The 19,102-nt window shown below is 50.5% G+C and overlaps 1 protein-coding gene across 6 annotated transcripts in view; it reads right to left on the bottom strand.

Moving 5' to 3' along the window:
* The window catches only part of Ank1 (ankyrin 1), a 178,199-nt gene that overhangs the window by 36,218 nt on the left and 122,879 nt on the right, over window positions 1–19,102 (bottom strand). For 5 of the 6 annotated variants that reach the window (XM_038328930.1, XM_038328929.1, XM_038328934.1 and 2 more), the window contains exons 10-23: window positions 16,466–16,663; window positions 15,158–15,256; window positions 14,674–14,772; window positions 14,137–14,235; window positions 12,955–13,152; window positions 11,949–12,047; window positions 11,260–11,358; window positions 7,214–7,411; window positions 4,572–4,670; window positions 2,619–2,717; window positions 2,301–2,399; window positions 1,255–1,347; window positions 783–855; window positions 75–98 (exon numbers count right to left, since the gene is read on the bottom strand). In XM_038328930.1, coding sequence (XP_038184858.1) covers window positions 75–98; window positions 783–855; window positions 1,255–1,347; window positions 2,301–2,399; window positions 2,619–2,717; window positions 4,572–4,670; window positions 7,214–7,411; window positions 11,260–11,358; window positions 11,949–12,047; window positions 12,955–13,152; window positions 14,137–14,235; window positions 14,674–14,772; window positions 15,158–15,256; window positions 16,466–16,663 — 1,576 coding nt within the window. The remainder of the gene's footprint in view (window positions 1–74; window positions 99–782; window positions 856–1,254; window positions 1,348–2,300; window positions 2,400–2,618; window positions 2,718–4,571; window positions 4,671–7,213; window positions 7,412–11,259; window positions 11,359–11,948; window positions 12,048–12,954; window positions 13,153–14,136; window positions 14,236–14,673; window positions 14,773–15,157; window positions 15,257–16,465; window positions 16,664–19,102) is intronic. The other variant, XM_038328935.1, reaches the window with a different exon arrangement.

A 19,102-nucleotide genomic window follows, 5' to 3' on the forward strand; every position in this document is an offset into this window, starting at 1 on the left:
AGTGAGGACTTGTGTGCTTATGACGGAATGTGCTCTGGTGAGAAAGACCACAGCGAACAGAAAACATTTCATACCCATTATAGTTATCTGAGCAGTTCCTGGAAGGCAAAGAAGAGCCAAGTTGAAGGAATGACAGCATTGGACCCAGTAAAGCGAGAGGCGTGTTGTTAACGGTGTGTGTGCTCTAACTGTCTAGCTGACTGTCACACGACCACCGATCTCCAGACAGAAGGGGCCAGAGAGCAGGCCCAACCCAGCTGTCCTGCATTTCCTCAATTCTGTGAGGAAATAGGGCTTACTTGGGGGACGGGAGATGGGGAGGATACCCTGGAGATCATGAAGTTGAAACCTTCGTTCCCCCAGTGACGACGGAGGACTCCAAACTTTCTGCCCCACAACACTGTCGGAGGGCAGCTGACCAAGATGTGTTCTCTTTTTAAACAAGCAGCCTTGTCATTTATGGAGGCTCAAGGAAAACAGCAGCCAGATGTTGCTGCAGCGAGCTGCCTTTAGTAGATCCATCCTTGACCAAATGCAGGAATGTCCTATATAACAACTAGCTCGCAGATAAAGACTTGAGATCTAAAATATTAACCCCTAAATTCTCAATCTTCCTTCACCCAGGATCGTTTGAAAGAAGTTATTCTGACAACAGACAATATTTGTAAGAAGCGGTGTCCCTAGTTTCAGTGTGTGCTTGTACGTCCTGCCCGGATCTGTTTCGAGAAACACCACGGGCAGCCTGAGAGGATTGCGCCTGAGCTCATCACCAAAGACTTTACCTTCATCTTCAGACACATCCAGGATCTCATCCACGGTCTCAGGGTAGCTCATCCGATGTTTGTCGCTGACTAACTGGAAGGGGGAAGGGCAGGGGCTCAGACCCACGTGGACTGCAGTATTTTTGCTTTAGTCCAGCTACTGCCCCCAGATGAGCAGCCAGGAAAGGAGACGGAAAGATGTGCCTCCAAAGAAAGCCAGGCATAGAAGGCATTTGATCTGGAAGCCGAAGCCTGGCAGGTACCATAGGCAGGATAACACCAGACCTCAGACTGCCCGCCCTTTTACCTCACCCCCTTCCTCAAGCCCTTCCAACCCTTTGGGCACTAGGTGGCAGTATTGCCCCACTTGTAGCTAGTAGTGCCTGCCAGGTGGGTGGCATTGACTTTGGGTAGTAACCCTCAGGGCCCACAGCTGTAACTGGGGTGGAGGGTGGAGGTGGGGCCGGGCTCCTCAGGAGAGGGGCAGACATACCACTACACTGGTTTCATCTGTGACCACTTTGAGCACGTCGGTTACAGAGATATAGCCCAACCGCTTGGCTATTGCCAGAGGTGTGGTTCCATTCTAGGACAGAGGGAAAGCAGACAGGGCGTCAGAGGGGAGAGCCTACCTCTTACACACAGACCAGGCTTGTTTGGATTCTTCAGAAGGGCCTAAGTGGACAGGCTGGGTCTTGGAGCTAAGATCTGCGTACAAGTCTGTGATCCTGGAGGCCACAGAGATGAGACAGGGCCGGAAGGCAAGCAGGGCACACCGTAAGCCCTCAGTGTTGAGAAAATGGCCTTGACATGAGACAAGGCAGGTGAGCACTGCTGGGAGAAGCCAGCCAGCAGCAGGGCAATGTTCCCACACCCTTTCTTCAGCTGTCAGTCACTCAGTGTTAAGATAGCTAACAACAGTCCTGAACTGTTTAGTTAACTAATTACAACAGTCAGAATCCACAAATTCCCCAAATGGGACGGGGGCACACTTTAATACATCGATTGTGAGAGAAAGGCTTAGGTGAAAACTGCAAGGCCTTGCAGCTTTTATTCTCTTGGAAGGTCTTCTCTGCTTACAGAATGTGCCTGGGCCCCACATGACTTTGGCCCACCTGCAGTTACACCCTCAGCAAACACCTACAGCCAAGAGTCCACAGCTTTCTGAGTTGGGAACAGCCATGCAGGTTAACCCTACAAACCCCACGATCATGACAGGGAATTCATCCCAAAGAACAATCGCCAAGGCTGCTAGGGGAGTCTTTGAGGTCCAAAACCACTTAATTTTGCCTACTTATCCTATCTTTCCTGAAGGTAGCTTCAAACACACCAGAAGGCATGCTAGCAGGAACAGTTACAAGCCGGAGAGGAGGAGGCATGGTATTGGGAAGGATAATGGTATTCCGATGGCTAAGTTCTGGAGAATACAAGGCAGCCACACTGTGGTGCATAGCTCAGTCCAGACTCCAGAGAGTCATCAACCTGTACAGTTAGGGATGCTCCCCTAGCTGTGAGGAATGGCTTCGGGTGGGTACTCACCGAGCTGACCTCGTTTGGAGAAGCACCATTCTTCAGGAGCAACGTCACAATGTCTGTGTGTCCTTGCTGAGCTGCCTGGTGCAAGGGGCTGTATCCTAGCTATGAAGTAAGGCAGACATTTGGCAGGATCAGTTAGCCATTGGGGGGGAAGAGCAGCATACAAAGTCCAGAGTCCATCCTACTAAAACTCTTCCCCCCACTTCCTTCTTTAGGGTCAAAGCTTGGGACGGAAGCAGGGCCTGGAGTGGCTCTGGCTCCCTCCTAAGGGAGCACCTAGGAGCTGTCGGCTCAGGAGTTGAGTGTAAGGGACCCCTGTACCTTGGTCTTGGCATTGACATCAGCCTGGTGCTGCAGCAAGAACTTCACCAGCTTGATGTTTCCATAATGGCTGGCCACGTGGAGTGGGGTGTAACCCATCTGAAAGGCAAGAGATGAATGTGGGCAGGAAGAAGTTGTCTGGGCATCCCTAGCTCCAGTGGAGTCATGCTTCAAGGCATCCTCACAGAAGCAGCTGCTTAAGGGAGGGGAGGAGGCTATGGGGAAGGGCAAGCGCTGTTGTGAGACACGGTGTGCTAATGTCGGCTAGAGAAAGGACAGGATTGGCGTCAGATGAAGGAAGCTGAGATGTTGCTGAAGCCACCAGGCAGGCAATCAGAAGGCTGATATGAACCCGGAAGAGGGAGTTAGGCTAAGAGCTGTTAGCCTTGGAGATTATCAAGGGCAGCTGACAGGAAGGAACAGAGACGACAGAGTAGGGACAAATATCTGGGAAGCACTTAGAAAGGCTGGGGTGGGGGATCCGAGAGAGCCACGCCAGGATTCGAGAAGCGTTCCTTTTAGAAGGAGGGGCTGACGGGTCTGTGCCAGGAGGAGCTCTGGAAGGACAGACAGCCATGCACTGTCGATGCTGACGTTCACAACGGCGGACTCATTTCTTCTACTAGAGGGGTGGAGCCCACTGTACACATCCAGATGCCAGGTGAACTACTGGAGTTTGTAGGGACTGACCGTGGCCTAAAGTGAAGTCGTGGGACTGTGGGCTGCAAGGCAAACTTCGAAAGACTCTATCCTAGTGATTTCTGCTTGTTTATCTCCAGTAGGGACAAACCCAGATCTCCCACACTCCAGCATGTGGCCCCACACTCTCCATGTTCAAATTCTTCTCCAGTTCCCCGTGATTACTTTGGTGTTATTTCTAAACGACTGACAAGCCAGGCCCTCTTTGGTCACGCATGTCCTTAGGGAGACAGCGGAAGAGTCTGGAGACCCTCTGAACACAGACCCTGTGGGCCAGACTCTCATGTCCTGGGATGGCTTTGTAATGTGGGAGGCAACTCTAATGTACAGAACAAGGTCCTTCAGGGAAGGACCCCAAAAGACTGAACTAGACCAAGGATACCCTTGTGCTTCACAGAAACCCTGCTGGAGCTGTAGGCAGCTCTTCTTGGGGTGTCTTCACCCGGTGGCTAGAGCATCTGTGGAACTGGGGTGCATGTGTGCGTGTTTCTGGCAGTGTCACTCTTCCTTCTTTGGGTTTTTTTTTCAGGACTGGGGACAGGACCCAGGGCCTTCCTTGCACGTGGCTAGGCAAACTCTCTGCCCCAGTTGTATCCTCAGTCCCTGTCCCAACAAAAGGAACCAGGATGTTCCTCTTCCGTGCAGTTCCGTCTCCCACCAGCTGGAGGTGCTCTTTTCTCCCTCTGGGCTACCAGCTTCTTAATCCGGGTTTTTACAACTCCTTCCTGTCACTGCAGTCATCTCCCCACGCTGCAAACGCCCAGAGCAGTGTGCTGTGTGCCACACACACACACACACACACACACACACACACACACACACACTCATCCTTACACCACAACACAGGGCTCTTTGCCACAGAGAGTTTGAGAGAAAGTCAAACTCCACTCAACACAATCTTGGCATCAAAGGGGCTGTACGTAGGAGTGACACAGAGGAAGCCCAGGTACCCTCCCCATGCTCACTGCACACACGTGACAGGACTTAACATCATGTGCAAACACCCCTTCCGAGTTCTTAACGACAAACCTAAGGTCTCACAAGCTTTAAAAAAAAACTCCTGGTTATAACGAGTGAGCATGAATGGCGGTGTCTCCAGACTCCTTACCAGTCCCAGGAAAAGGCATGAGGGGGTGTGAGGGGGTGCCCCGTGATGTTCTAAGGTGTGAGGGGGCACGTCTTAGTGGATTGTGACGGAGCATGCAGCTAAGGGAGGGAGCCATTACAGATGCGGCATGGGGTTGCCTGCCTTACCCGGGTGGTAGCATCCACTGTGACACCATGTTTGATCAGCACGTCGGCCACCGGAACATGGCCTTCTTGTGCTACCAGGTGGAGGGGGGTGAGGCCACTCTATAAAGAAACAGACGTACATCAGTTCTGAGCCAGTGAAGAATTCCAGGCTATCGTGACGGAACTGTGAGACTCGAGAGTCCTGGGCCTAGGCAGCACCAGGTCAGCTATCCGACAGGTTATTTGGCAAAATTTTTCCTGTCCTGGACCTCCAAGTCCTCACCGGAATGTCAGGTGACTAACTTAGGGAAGGGTCAGGCAGCTTTTTCTACTAAGGGCCCAACTGCTAATTGGTGAGACTGTGACTTTGTACCTTTGCCAATCCTGGTAACAAGCAGTCCTAACTAGCATGGAAACCATTGGGCATGGCTGAGTTCCAATGAAGCTTTATAGAGCTAAGCGGTGGGCTGAGGCTGACCCACAGACAGCAGATTCACTTAACAAAGACTTCCAATTGTAAGGACTGTTATTTCCAGGGTAAACTTTGGTGCCTTGGTTTCTTACTCTAGAAGATACGGGCTTCCGCCGACTCATCTCGAGGGCAGAGCAGGGGGCATCTGAGAAAGCCCCATCCATGTAAAATCACTGCAGCTTCTGAGAGCATGAGCTACCACTGCCCCGCAGCCCACAGCAGTGTGAGGGGTGGACCCCTCTGGGAGTGGAAGGGTCACATTATTAGGCTTCTCATCAGCCATCCCATGAGGATGGTGGTGTGTCAGGGTGTTGATTGCTATGTGGGAACTTGCACCAGATCTCTTGGGAAAAGCCACAGTCCCTTTACTCCCTGTGCTGAATACATGGACCCAACTCTGATTCCCCACCGAATCCACTCATCCCTGCATTCCGCAGGCTGCCCAAGGTCTGGATCCTGTTTCCTAATCTAATCTGTTACTTTGTGGTCTTTTTTCTTAATTGGTGAGCTGAGATCATTAACATTGAGAGTTATTAATGAGCAGTAGTTATTGATCCTGTTATTTGTTGTTACAATGTGGGTCCTCCAACCTGGTCTTTCGATTTGTTGGTCTGGGATTATTTGTTCCTTCTGTTTGTTTAACCCCCAAGAATTTGCAGGCTACAGATGGGAAAAGATCTTAACTAGTAATACATCTGCTACAGGGTTAATATCTAAAATATAGATATTAGAACTAAGGAACTAAAAGAATAAAGAACTAAAAAAAACTTGGACATCAAGAAAGCAAATAACAATTAAAAAACGGGGTACAGAGCTAAGTGGAATTCACAAAGATGAAACAGAAATGGCTGAGAAACACTTAGGGTTCGGGTTACGGCTCAGTGTTTCTAGCCATCAGGGAAATGCAAATCAAAACTACTTTGAGATTTCATCTTACACCTGTCAGAATGGCCAAGATCCATAAAACAAACGACAGCTCATGCTGCTGAGGATGTAGGGTAAGGTGCACACTCCTCCACTGCTGGTGAGTGTGCACATTTATACAGCCACTATGCAAATCAGCGTGGCCGTTCCTTGGGAAACTGGGAGTTGATCTACCTCAAAATCTTGAGCGTACACCCAAAGGGCTCTACACCCGACTACAGAGGATCATGCTCAGCCATGTTCATTGTTGCTTTACTCCCAATAGCCAGAAACTGGAAACAGCCTAGATACCCAAAGAGATGAATGGATAATGAAAATGGGGTGCATTTATACAGCAGAATATGACTCTAAATGGAGGGAGTGAGGAAAAAAATCATCCTGAATGAAGTAACTCAAACCGCAAAAGACAAATATTGTATATATTCTTTTATATGCATGTTAGCTTTTAAGCCTTCAATCGCGATGCTACAATCTGTACAAGCACAGAGATTATGGAGAGAGTAAGGAAGTAGGGAGGGGGAGGATTTCCCAAGGAAAGGAAAATAGAATAGTTATGGAAAGACGGGGGGGGGGGGGAGGGAGGGACTGGGATAAAAGGATTAAGCCCAGAGGGGGAGGAGTGTGTGGGAAAAGGGAGGGAATGCAGAGAGGGACAACTAACACTAATGGCTACTTGAAGGGTCATTGGAAACATATGGCAGTAAAAGCTTCTTGAAATATATACATATAAGAGAGAAGTTTGAATGAAGTCACCAAATAGTGGAGGAACAAAGCCCCAGCTTAGTGGAGGAACAAAGCCCCAGCTAGATACCATTCATCACCAAGTGAAATCTCCACTGCCAGGAATGGGTTACAGCTAGTTGAGGTTGAGTTGTTAACCAAAGAGGCTCTATTTTACACCCCCCCCCAAAAAAAAAACCAACTCAGGCTATTGCCAAAACTATTGGCAATATATTCAGAACCAAATTATGCAACGAACTCCTGAATGTAGATGCTACTCAGGGGCAAGTATACTCTGGGTTTCCATTGTGGCCTTCCTGAAGGTGCTCAAAGGGGCAGAGAAAGGCAGAATGGCACAGGAAGGCTACAAAGCCACAGGGTCTCAGTCTTCCCAGTCAGCTGTGGATTCCTATGACACTGGGATAAAATTGATGTAGGGCTGTTACCAGGATCCCACCCATAGGCCTCATGGAAAGCCAGAGCGCTCTGGTAAGTCCATAAGCTGCTGCCTACATGGAAGCCAGAGGGCAAACTCAGAGGGGCCTACCTTATTCCCCAGGTTGCCATTGGCTTGCTTTGAGAGGAGAAGGTCGACCATTTCGGTGTGGCCCTCTTGGGCAGCCAGGTGCAGCGGGGTCACGCCTTGCACAGACTCGGCATTTGCTGATCCCCCGTACTGCAGCAGACTGCGGGCCACCTCTATCTGGTTCTGCTTGGCAGCAATGTGCAAAGGTGTGTAGCCATTCTGAAACAGAAGAAGGCACCTGAGATCCCTTCCACCGAACAGCCGAGGTAAGGACAGGAGAGCACAGGGGGCGGGGTAGGCTCTGCCTTGCCCTCTGAGCAGGCTGTCATCATCAAGGAAAGCATGTTAGATAGACAAACAAATTCACAAACTGCTGGCTAGGAGCTAGACCTGCGGGCTCGCATCTCCGGCAAACCTCCGCTCCCTGCTCACCAAGCGTGATGACCTACCATCTTGCTCAGATGCGCTCGCTGCTGGGCAGGAAGCAATGTTACCAAGCAAAATTCAGATGCCAGCTTGAAGGTAGGGTAGGGAAGAGTTCAAGTTTCCTGTCTCTCCCTCCTGGCAGAAAGGACTCAAAGGCCCAAATGCTTCATACAGAAAAGAAACAGGGAACCACGTATGGCAGCACATGGCTGTAATCCCAACATTCTGGAGGGTGGGGGAGGGTGAGCCTGAAGCCAGCCAGGGCCACATAGTGAAACCCTGTGTCAAAGCAACAGAATGACTGGCTCTTGACACGCTCACATTTCTTCTTCAGTATTTATTACAATCTTTTTATTATTATTATTACCCTAAAAGAAACCTTTCCTCATGCAGTTTGGCCCCCAGTGCTGTTCTTTGGGCCTGCTGACAGGGAACTCAAGGATGTGGGGGTACTAGCCAGTTCTATTCTACTCCAAGCCATCTGTGGCCCAGGGCAATATTCCATCTCCTAGATGATGTCCTTACATATTTTTAAAGATCATTAAAAGTAGGGGAAATATCTGCCTCGTTTATTAAAAAAAAAAGAAAGAAACCAATTCTGGATGGATCAAATGTAATTATGTACTCGCAAGGAAGTGCTTTCCAAAACTAAGACACGAGAACGGAGCAGTCATGGGTGGTGGTGGCTTTGCCCTGCACGGTTGGGCAGGAGAGGATGACAAGTACCGGCCTTACCAGTAACTATGATGCCACCCTGTACCAGGGTCTCACTCTGGAGTCTAAGCTGTCCTGGAAATACAATACAGGCCAGGCAGGCCTCAAACTTGAGGTGGTTCTCCTGCCTCAGACTCTCAAGTGCTGGAAATACAGGTGTAAACCACCACTTCCGGCTTTCATTTCATTTCTTTATGTAGTTTTGATAAAACGCTGTCAGTGGTTGGGTTTCTAGTATGAGTGAGCTCCTTCTCCTACAGTAGACAGGTGATAGGTCGGTCGGTGACCTTGTTAGAAACTGCTTCTGTGATCTCTCTGGAGCATTAGAGTAAGGAAATCAGGCACACATCCCTGCTGTGTGATGAAGCTCTCTCTGAAAGGGGATGTGTGTTAACAGGCAGCAAACCCTAGGTCCTGTTGGCTTCCTGAACTCTGTCTCTCTCTCTCTCTCTCTCTCTCTCTCTCTCTCTCTCTCCTCTCTCTCTCCTCTCTCTCGTCTCTCTCTCTCTCTCTCTCTCTCTCTCTCTGTGTGTGTGTGTGTGTGTGTATGATGCCCTTGACACCTTGTTCAGCAGAATTAGATCCAGAAGGTCTAGACAGGGCTTGAGGGTCTGCGTTCCTAATCAGCTCCCAGGTGATGCTGACGTTGCTGGCCTATGAACCACACTTCGAGAAGCCCGGCCCTGAAATACTCAGAGTGAAGGACTGCCAGTCCAGAAGACTTCCAGGGCAGGACCCACGACCTCTAGGACCTATGCCCACTCAACCTTTCACAGAAGACCGTGACCGTGTGCGACGGTCTCCAGACATGTGTTTTCCCACACTGGCGAGTTAGCATTCCCCCAGCTGTCTGTGGTCTTTCGCTAGTCACCCACGATCTCACTGAGGGTCCACCAGCATTTCTGGTTGAGCTGTCTTAGTAAAATAAGGAGAGCCATTCAACTATAGCAAAGCAAGGGTTTTTAGGACTTCTTTTTTTTTTTCACCCCCAAGGCACGGTCATTTGAGACATTTGCAGTGCATCCATGGAGGTACCAGCAGGAGTCCCAGGTCACTTGGGCAGCTATGGGTATCTAATACACTGGCAGGAACAGACGTTGATTTCTCAGGGACAAGCTTGCCCTGGAGACGGCTAAATCTTCCAGGTCACCTTGGGTTAAATGGAAGACATGAGTCACTGACCATCTCAGAGCATGGACCAAGCCATCAGAGTGTCCCCCAAACCAGGACTAAAGGAATGATGACCTTTTGCGGGTGACAAGGAGAAGCAGCAACTAGGTCGGAGCTCCAGGGAGAGGTCAGACAGGGATCTATGTCAGTAAAAGGCTCCTTTTCCCAGGAAAATAAGCTCAGGGAAGGAAGGCACACGGGAGGGAATCTGTTAGCATCAGACCGAGAAGGGGAGAGTTTGGTTTGGGTGCAAAGGGATTTACTGTGAAATTCTACAAAATTGCCAGACTACTTTGGGAACTATTTTTGCCATGGAAACAAACCCCATCTGTGCAGGCTTTGAGCTGCCTTTCGCTCTCTTTAAATATCATGAACCTGGCTCCAGCTCCGTTTATATAAGTGGGAATGAGGAGGAGGAGGAGGGGAGTCCGGTTTCTTATTTTTAGAAGCAGGAGTAAGTCAACATCTCAGCCGGCTGTGTGCTGCCTCTGCACAATGACGTAGGGTGCGCTACCACGGGAGACAGGAGTAGGGGCGAAGCCTGAGGAGCCGAGGGCTTCCTGAGGCACGCTGTGTCTGCAGAGACGGATGCTGGGGCTAGAGGTGAGCATCATACTGAGAGGACAGAGCAAGCTAAGCCACTCGGTCCCCTGCCCACTGGTGAATCTGGCGAGTGTAAGCTGAAGCTCTCAGTGACCCACCAAATGACTCTTTCCTTGGTGGGCAACACTGGAGTTCCCACTGCGTGACTGAATTCTGCCATACATCATTCTCAGGCTGCCCTGTCAGGAGGCGGGGCCCTTGGTGCAGAGATCATGGGTGTCTCTTCTCCCATTCTTCATAATGTTCTCTTGCCTCTTACAGATCCAAGTCCCACCTTACCCCAGGGGTACTCTGGTCCTCCAAAGGCTTCCCTGTCTTCTGGCTTATTTTATAAATCCTCCCAACCCAGGTCAGGGTCCCTCAGGGCCACAGAGTCCTGTACGTAGCAGTGTATTGCAGAACCCAGATGTGCTATCACTGCAGACCATGCAGGGGTTAAAGCCCCCACCACAGTGTCTATATTCTAAAGCAGAAACAAAGTAGGGAGATCCTCACACCCAGACAGGACTCTGGGCTTCAAGGACCAGAGAGGAATGACCACTGCACCCAGCACCAGAACCTGGGAAAGAAGCAGAGAACAAGACATCCCAGCGGGACACACTCCCACTGAGGGAAAGCCCTGGGAACAAGGCTGTGGCCCCAGGAAACTCTCATGCGCTAGACCTTTGACCACCAGTTTACAAAACACAGTTGACGGGTAGCTGGTGGGGGTAGGGACTTGGGGTGTGTAAACTGAATCCTACCACTGTGAGGACCTTCTGACAGAACAGTATTGCCCACTTCCCATTCTATGAGCCCTCAGATAGCAGCCATGATGCTGCAGGCAGTATCTGTGAAGGCGTTATGGTGTGTCTGTGTTTAGGAGTCAAACACAAGACATCTGGGGTTGCTTAAGACTGGCAGTTCTCAACTTGTGGGTTGTGACCCCATTGGGGGTGAAATGACCCTTCCACAGGGGTTGCATATCAGACATCCTGCATGGCCAATATTTACATTAGCATTCATAACAGTAGCAAAATTACAGTTATGAAGTAGCAACGGAAATACGTTTATGGTTGGGCGTCACCACAACATGAGGAACTGTATTGAAGGGTCACAGCATTAGGAAGGTTGAGCACCACTGCCTTAGACAGGAGCTGGGAGAGGGACCTTACCCAGGCAGGGCTGTGCGGGGAGCCACCTCGGGGAAGTAGGAGCTTGACAATGTCCAAGTTATTGTGATGGACGGCTACATGCAGCGGAGTCAAGCCGTTCTGCAGAGGGACAAAGCAGAGGGGAAATGAGCAGCTTCATTCCTGTGAGGGACCATGTAGACAACCGAGATCCACTCTTCAATCCTGGGTGCTTCTTTCACAAGGCAGCACCCAACCAAATCTGGGCTGGGTATAGGTCAGGGGTGAAGCACTCGGCCAGCGTGTGCAAGCTCCAAGAATCATTTCATCACGAGAAGAGTGAAAATCAATCTCGTACTTAAGGCTGGGGGTGGCTCAATGGTAGAGAACTGTTTAGAATATGCTCTAGTGCTGGGTCCCATCATTAATACCATAGAAAAAGAAAAAATATCTGCCTAAAGCCAGTCTTGAAGGAGAGCTACGGAAAGACAGCTCCAGCAGGCTCTGGGACCATTTCTTCATCCCTGCTGGGGAGGTGGTCCACAAGATCAGCACACTTGTTGAGAGAGTACCAAGTCCTTCTAACAGATGCCGACTTTCTCAGGACTGCATCCTACAAGGACATTTCTCTATGGGAGGCTGCCCAGGCACGAGAGGTGCTTCCCAGTGGGGAAGCAGTCTGTTCCTTCTTGCTTCTGCTAACCCAAGAGGAGGGGGACGCTCCCACCTACCTTTCCTGCTGCGTTGGGATGTGCATCCTGTTCCAGGAGCAGCTCAGCCACCCGTACCTTCCCATACTTGGCAGCCACATGGAGAGGGGTAAATCCTTTCTGAGGAGAAACACAGGGCCGTCAGGATCCACGGGAGCCAATGCCACCGAAGGAGCGCACGGGTAGGACGCTTCCTGCGCTAACCAGCATGGGAATGCCTATGCGACAGAAGGACCGGAGCATTTTGGTCCCTGCAGGAGGCTACAAGCCTCCCTGAGTACCACCAGGCCGACTCTCACGAGGAGACACGAGAGGAAGCTGCCTGCGATATTGTCAATTGCTTGTTGACTGCGGGAGGCAGGGGCCATCTCTCTTGTTTGCTATTGTTCCTTTGGAGACAGTCTTAACACACGGCCCAGGCTGGCCTTGAACTCTAGATCTCTTTTCTTCTTCTCTGAAGTACTGGCTCACAGGCATGTGTCTCAGTCCATCAGGATCTGACCTGTTTAGTTGGTCAGTTATCTGTTGCCACTCTGGAGGGTGAACGTGGGGCCTTGAGAGCGCCAGGCAAGCAGTCCCTTTAAAAACTACTTCCCTTTGGTTCTTCCTGTAGCCTAGGAACCTAGAGCAGGTGTCTAGCAAGTTACAGGGGAAATAGAAGACACCTGGGTTGGAGCAGAGACCTGACTGGCTGTGCTCTTTCCGGGGAAGGAGATGACTCATGGGCCTGCAGAGTCCCATGACCACAAAGAAGCTTAGATGGGGACTCCCCTTCAGAGCCCCAGGCCTAGCCTATTATTTCTGAAAAATTGAAAAATATAAATATGTGTGGTTTGTTTTGTTTCTGGTCTTTTTTTTTTTTTTTTAAATTGAGATCCAGTCTTGATATGCTGTCCAGGTTGACCTTGAGCTCCTGGCTCAGGTGATCCTCCAGTCTCAGTTTTCTGGGTACTATGATCACAGGTGAGCCGCTAAACCCTGCCAGCCTGATGCTTTCTAAGAACTGGAACCGTGGTCATGACTGTACCTTGGTCATGCACGCTTGGGATGCCTCCTTCTCCAGGAGGGCCAGGGCTGTGTCCACGTGGCCCTCACGGGCTGCGGTGTGCAGGGGTGTGTGGCCAGCAGTGGTAGCCAGGTTGGGGCTGGCGCCGTTCTCCAGCAGGAGCTTCACCATGCTTGTGTGGCCGATGCGAGCAGCACAGTGAAGTGGTGTCTGGTCGTCCTGGACCCCAGAGGAAAGCACAGAACTGGGAATGTTAACCTTCCCAAGCCCAGCTTCGTATTTCCCAGGGGCGGGAGGTGGGGCCCAGAGAGAGAGAGTAAGCGACTCGGTCACGCATAAAAAGATCTGGGATTTCTTCCAGTCTCTGAGTTACAGAAAATAATACACTCTCCCTCATTTGATCCGAATACCTCACCAACTCTGTGCTTTCGCTACTTAATTGCGCAAAGGTTCAGCTTCCCCAGTTGTAAAGTGGGAATTGTAACATTATTTCATAGGGTTCAGCTCAAGCAGCTAAGGGACACAAAGGGTTCACAATGTTGGACATAGAAAAACTGCTCAGTAAACTGATCCCGATCCCAACAAGCCCTATCTCCCAAGCTCTGCGACTCTTATGCTTGTTTATGTTTGAATACTTTGATGTTCTTTATGCCAGCAGTCATGGGGCACCAAATTACTAAATCAGGGAAGGCGTCCAGCTACCGCTCCTAGTGCAGGGGCTCCACAGATGGCACACTGGTTACTGTGCTAAAGCAGAGATGCTCGAGGGAGCCTGTCGCCTGCAGAGTGCTGGTCTTGGCCACACAGCCTATCTTGCAAACTTGGTAGCTGGTCTTATGGTTTATTCGTCATCCAGTCTACAACTGGGGATCCTCCACTTGTAGACCAAGTGATTCCCGGCTGATTTGTACCGGTGACATCGTGATCTTACCAAGTCCCTTCCTTCAATCACATCTACTCGTCAGCCCAACGAAAGCCGCAGGCCAGCCCTGCTCCCCGGGGTTTGGTACTCTACAGAAATTCAGCTTTGATGCAAGAATATCTCTGGCCCCTCAGGACTCCAGCAAAGCAGAGCCGGAGCTTTCTGTGAGACCTACACAGGAGTGGCGTGACTGGGAGCCCCTGGCCTCTGAGAATGGCTTCCCTTCACCAGACTGGAGTGACCCTGGGACCCCCCCCCCCCTTCCTGCCTCCGGAACTCACCTTGGCCTTAGCATTGGCTTTGGCTTTGTTCTGGAGCAAGTATTTGGCCACTTCGGTATGCCCTGCTCGGGCTGCCATGTGCAATGGGGTCTCTACCTTCTGCAAAGTAACAAGGTTATAGAAATATTAATATATGCTGGTGTTGCAAATGGACACTTGTTGAACTCAGATTGCTGTCTGGGCTTGGTAGGATTTTGTCCAGGAGTCGGAGCTGCCCAGCAAGTCTGGCTCTTTCTCCCTGTCAGTTGTCTAGGGAAAAGGGAATGTAAACCTCGGAGCTAATGAATATTCAAATGCGGGAATGTACTTCCAGATTGCACTTATAGAAGTTCCAAAATAAAACTCTAAAGATGTGCAGTTGTGTGACAAATTTAACTGGGGGAGCCTCAATAGAGAGGAACGTTCGCCCCACTCCCGACACCTTTGCTATCCTGAGAATCCCATTTCCGTGGGTGGAGAAAACAGGGACCTGCTTCTACAGCTTCCCTCGGAGCTGGGGACCAGAGCCAAGAGTCCTCACCGTCTTCAAGGTCTTACCACATTGGAGACGTTGGGTGACGCCCCCCGCTGCAGTAAGTTCTTCACAATGGGAAGGTGTCCCATGAAGGACGCCACGTGGAGAGGTGTCAGTCCCGACTAGAAGAGACAGAGTGGAGTGAGCAGGAGCCGTCCCCACAAGGAAGAGCAAGCCAAGATATCTTAGGCTCTTCTGTTGATAGAGAGCTCCATGAACGGCCACCTGAGAAAATGGACTTAAACCAGGTGGGCTTCTTCTCAGGAAAATGGCCACAGGGACAAAAGCCCTGGCAGAAAAGGGTCACCACTTTGCATTTCAAACCATCCTTTCCTATCCTGAAAAGTCCTCTCGCCCGGGAGTCACCCTGATCCAGCCCCTTTGGGGACATGCTGACGTATACCTGCACATGAGCACACACGCATATCTGCAGGCACACACAGCTATGAGGAATAACCGTGTAAGACAATGGGGGCGGGGCGAAGGCACGCCTACGCTTTCTCCTACCTCGGTGACTGCGTCGATGGAGGCGCCCGTCTTCAGCAGCAGCTCCATGACGCGGATGTGATTCTTCTTGCAGGCGATGTGTAAGGGGGTGAAGCCATTCTGTAGCCCACACAAAGCCACATGGATAAACTCGGACAGTAAGCAGAGAACTGGAAAGGAATCCTGCCCCTTCCCAGCCCACCCAGCAAGCACTCGTAGACCACGGTATAGACCGTGTCACTCATGAACAGACAAACAGGCGTTCCTTCTCTTTACACATTGAGAATATTTCTGAGTATGATATTTGGGGGCATTTTAAAAGAATTCTGTCCTATTTCTGGACACACTAAAGGAGTACTCTTTGGAAGCAAACCACTTCCTTTCTACATGACGCTGCGTGGAGAGGGACTCTGCTCCCCAGCATGTATACAGGCGCACCCCTCCACGGGGACAGTTCTGTGTCTGTCTACCGCCTCTGTACTTCACAGGGCAGTGCTTCTCAAACAAGGTCAGTTTTCTGGGGGTGGGGGGAGGGGTTATAGCCAGCCATGTCTGCCGTCACAGGTAGGGAAGGAGAACTACTAACATTTAGTGGCTAGAGGCCAGAGAGGGTGCCAAGCACCCCACAGCAGTCAGAACAGCACATTTCAACCCCAATGTCGGCCCCAAGCTTTGGAAGCCTCAGTGACCCCCGAGTCTGCTCTGGGCTCACTGCAAGCAGGTTTGAAGGAATGGATGATCTGTCTTTTGCCTCTGGAGGGTACCTGTCCCTTCAGTCCTCCTCCGAGCATGGACAAGTGTGAGACCACGGTCCTGGATGCACTCCATGGCTCTCTGAACTACTCTGGTGGCCTCTGGCCTTGGTAGGAGGGTGAGGAGCGCAGCCATAGGACCACCCTGTTTTAGGTCTGAACTTGTTGCCTCCCAGGGCTGTGGCCACAGCCCCGATCAGAGCTGTCCTCAGTTCAAGTCAGCGCATTCTCACCCCAAAGCAGGTTGAAGACCAGGCCTGCCTCTAAGATGTTACTGCCTATTAGCACTGAGTCTGGCTGGGGCCTTAAACCTACATGTGCACCATAAACACAGCTTCCAAAGTCAGATCTCCTGGGTATAAACCCACAGCAGATCTCAGTCTCTGGCTGAAGCTTTGATCTCAAATACCACTCCCCCCCCGGATATACCACACACACACACACACACACACACACACACACACACACACTTTGTGCACTTGCCTACGGTGCTGCCCCTAGCGGTACGCATGCAGAGCTGCAGCCCCTCCCCGCATCCCTTCCCCCCAGCAGCATCCCTACAATAGCCTCCTCTCACCAGGGCTCTGGAGTTTGGCTTGGCTCCTTTATCCAAAAGAACCTTAGCCACCCTGTGGTGGCCACAGTGGGCTGCCACGTGGAGAGGAGTCAGGTGATCCAAGGTGACGTCATCGATCTCTGCATTGTATTGCAATAGAAGTCGGACACAGTCGAGATGGTCTCCCTGAGCGGCCATGTGGATTGGGGACAAGCCATTCTGGAGGAAGAGGGATAAAGCAATGACAGAACAGGGGACTCAGGACAGTGACGGCAATGCCACCCCCTCCTGTCTACACAAGCTTCAGTGTGGATCCCAAATGAGCTTGTCTCTGATGAACATGTTCTCTCCCACGTAGCCAAATCTTCAAGCCTTCCACAAAGGCTTCCCTGACCACCCTGGACTTCCTCAGGCCTCGCTGGTCTGTATTGGTCGCTCAAATCTGACCTTATTTTCACCTTTGACGAATCATCTACTTTGCGACCGCCATCTTGGCTATGTCTTTTCTCTTAATTACAAGCTTCTAGGACCAGAACTTTACCTCATTTTCCCAAATGCTCACGGGGCCCAATTACTACATGCAGCATGTGTGGTGGGCCTTAATTAACGAGTGGTGGGTCTTAATTAACGTGTGGATAAAGGACAACAGAACAGACTTTAGATCTCTTTAAACTTTCTAATTGGAAAACGTTCCCATTTATTTATTGTGTGTGCTTGTGGGGTGGTGGGAAGGCATGTCTGTGCCATGGTGTGGCCGTACACTGCCAAAGGACAACTTGCTGGAGTCAGTTTCTCTTTCTAGCATATGAGTTCTGGGGGCTGAACTTAGGCTGTAAGTCGTCTTGGTGACTAGTGAGCAATCTCACTAGCCTGGATAAAGTTTACAATCACTATGGAAACACCCTTGATATATTTGAGGGCAGTAATGGGAAGGTTTAAGTGAGAAGTGAAGACCCAACTATGGGAGGCACCAGGCTGTGGGCTGAAGTCCACCACTGACAACAAAAGGAGAAAGTTGGGCATCAGCGCTCACCTCTGTTTCCTACTGTGGATTTAATGTGACCCACTGCTTCGTGCCCCTGCCGCCAGGCCTTCCCCGCCATGATGGACTTCAATTCAAACTGTGAGCCACCCACCCCAGACTCACCCTTCCTGAGCTTGTCATATATGCTGTCCTAGCAACAAGAACAATAACTAGTACAGAAAAATTGGTACTAAGGAACACGCGGTTTCGGTGATAAACCTGACACAGAATCCCTAGGCCTTTGGAACTGTTTTTGCAAGAGAAATGTAGTAGATTTCAGAGCTTCAGGCTAGAGAAGTCCCAGAATGCTGTAAATAGGACCTAATGAGCCCGCTCATGAGAGTGTGGAAGGCCAGAACGCTGAGAGAGCTGAATGCAGGTAGCGACGGCCCAGCGTATGCGGTTTCAGAGAGGAACACGCTCCCTTTCATGCTATATTCTGCCAAAAAATCTGGCTTCTTTCTACCGTGTCCTAAGAACTTGCTTGGGTAAGGCTGAATGCAAAGTAATGGATGAAGCTATTTGGCGGAAGAAATCTCAAAATAGGGTAGCATTCAGGCGTTGTCATGGTTACTTGGGCAGGTCGATAGTGAGAGAGGGAGCAAGAAGAGGAAGATTAAAAAAATGTGTAGTTCAGCAGGAAAAGGCTCATGCGTGGATTTGAAGCTGTAGACAACGTGGCAGAGAAAAAGCAGCTATAACTGTCAAACCACCAAAAAGAGAAAAGCTCTCCTTGCTTTGCTCTAAGACAGGAATACACACCCAGGGCAAGAGCACACTGAAAGCCCCACTTTTGGAAGTGAAAATTCACTTGAAAGACGGAGAGATTGAACATTGGATGCCACTGAACAGGGTTTCCTGCTTACAACGTTCTAAGAATCATCCTGGAAGGCACACAGAGGCCAATGTGCTCCAGAGGGTCTAGGCTCTGTCTCAGGCTGGCAGGAGAGCTGGGCAGTGCTATTCATGTGTTAGCTTTATACGCATAAAAGACGTCAGACTGAGGGGGTTATGGAGTTTTACACCACAGTTCTAGAGACCACTCAGGCCAGAAAATGTGAGGCCAGGTCAGAGTCTCCAAAAGGGTGCCCTGAGAGGCCATTGCATGAAGCAGTGAAGCTGAGGTGCTAGCTGCAGTGTGGGTGTCCTCAGAGGAAAGCCGCAGCCACCACCACACAGTGCAGTCTCAAGAGAGGCGCTGTGTGTGTTTTAGGCAGTGGAGCTGGAGGGGCAAGGACATATAATCTCATCATGAGGCCAGATGTTGGACACAGCTGTAGTATTTGGGTTCCAGTCTTGGTTTAGCCTGATCTTTCTTTGCTTCTAGAAGGGGCTATTTACTCTGCGCCATGGAAGTGGCCTTACAATGACTGTACAGGGATCACAGTTAAGAGACTGTCTTGAGTCTCAGAGGAGACTAAGGACTTTGCACTCCTTTAAGAAATGTGTTAGGGTCTGGAGAGACAGCTCAGTGGTTAAGAGCATTTTGATATCCAGGACCTCCAGGGTGGCTCACAACCATTGGTAATTCTAGTTCCAGAAGATCTGACAACATCTTCAGGCCTCTGTGGGGGCACCAGGCATGCACACTGTGCACAGACATGCATGTAGGCAAAACACACATACAGTTAAAT

This window comes from Arvicola amphibius, chromosome 4 (assembly GCF_903992535.2).
Source record: "Arvicola amphibius chromosome 4, mArvAmp1.2, whole genome shotgun sequence".
In the NCBI taxonomy this organism is placed as follows: Eukaryota; Metazoa; Chordata; class Mammalia; order Rodentia; family Cricetidae; genus Arvicola; species Arvicola amphibius.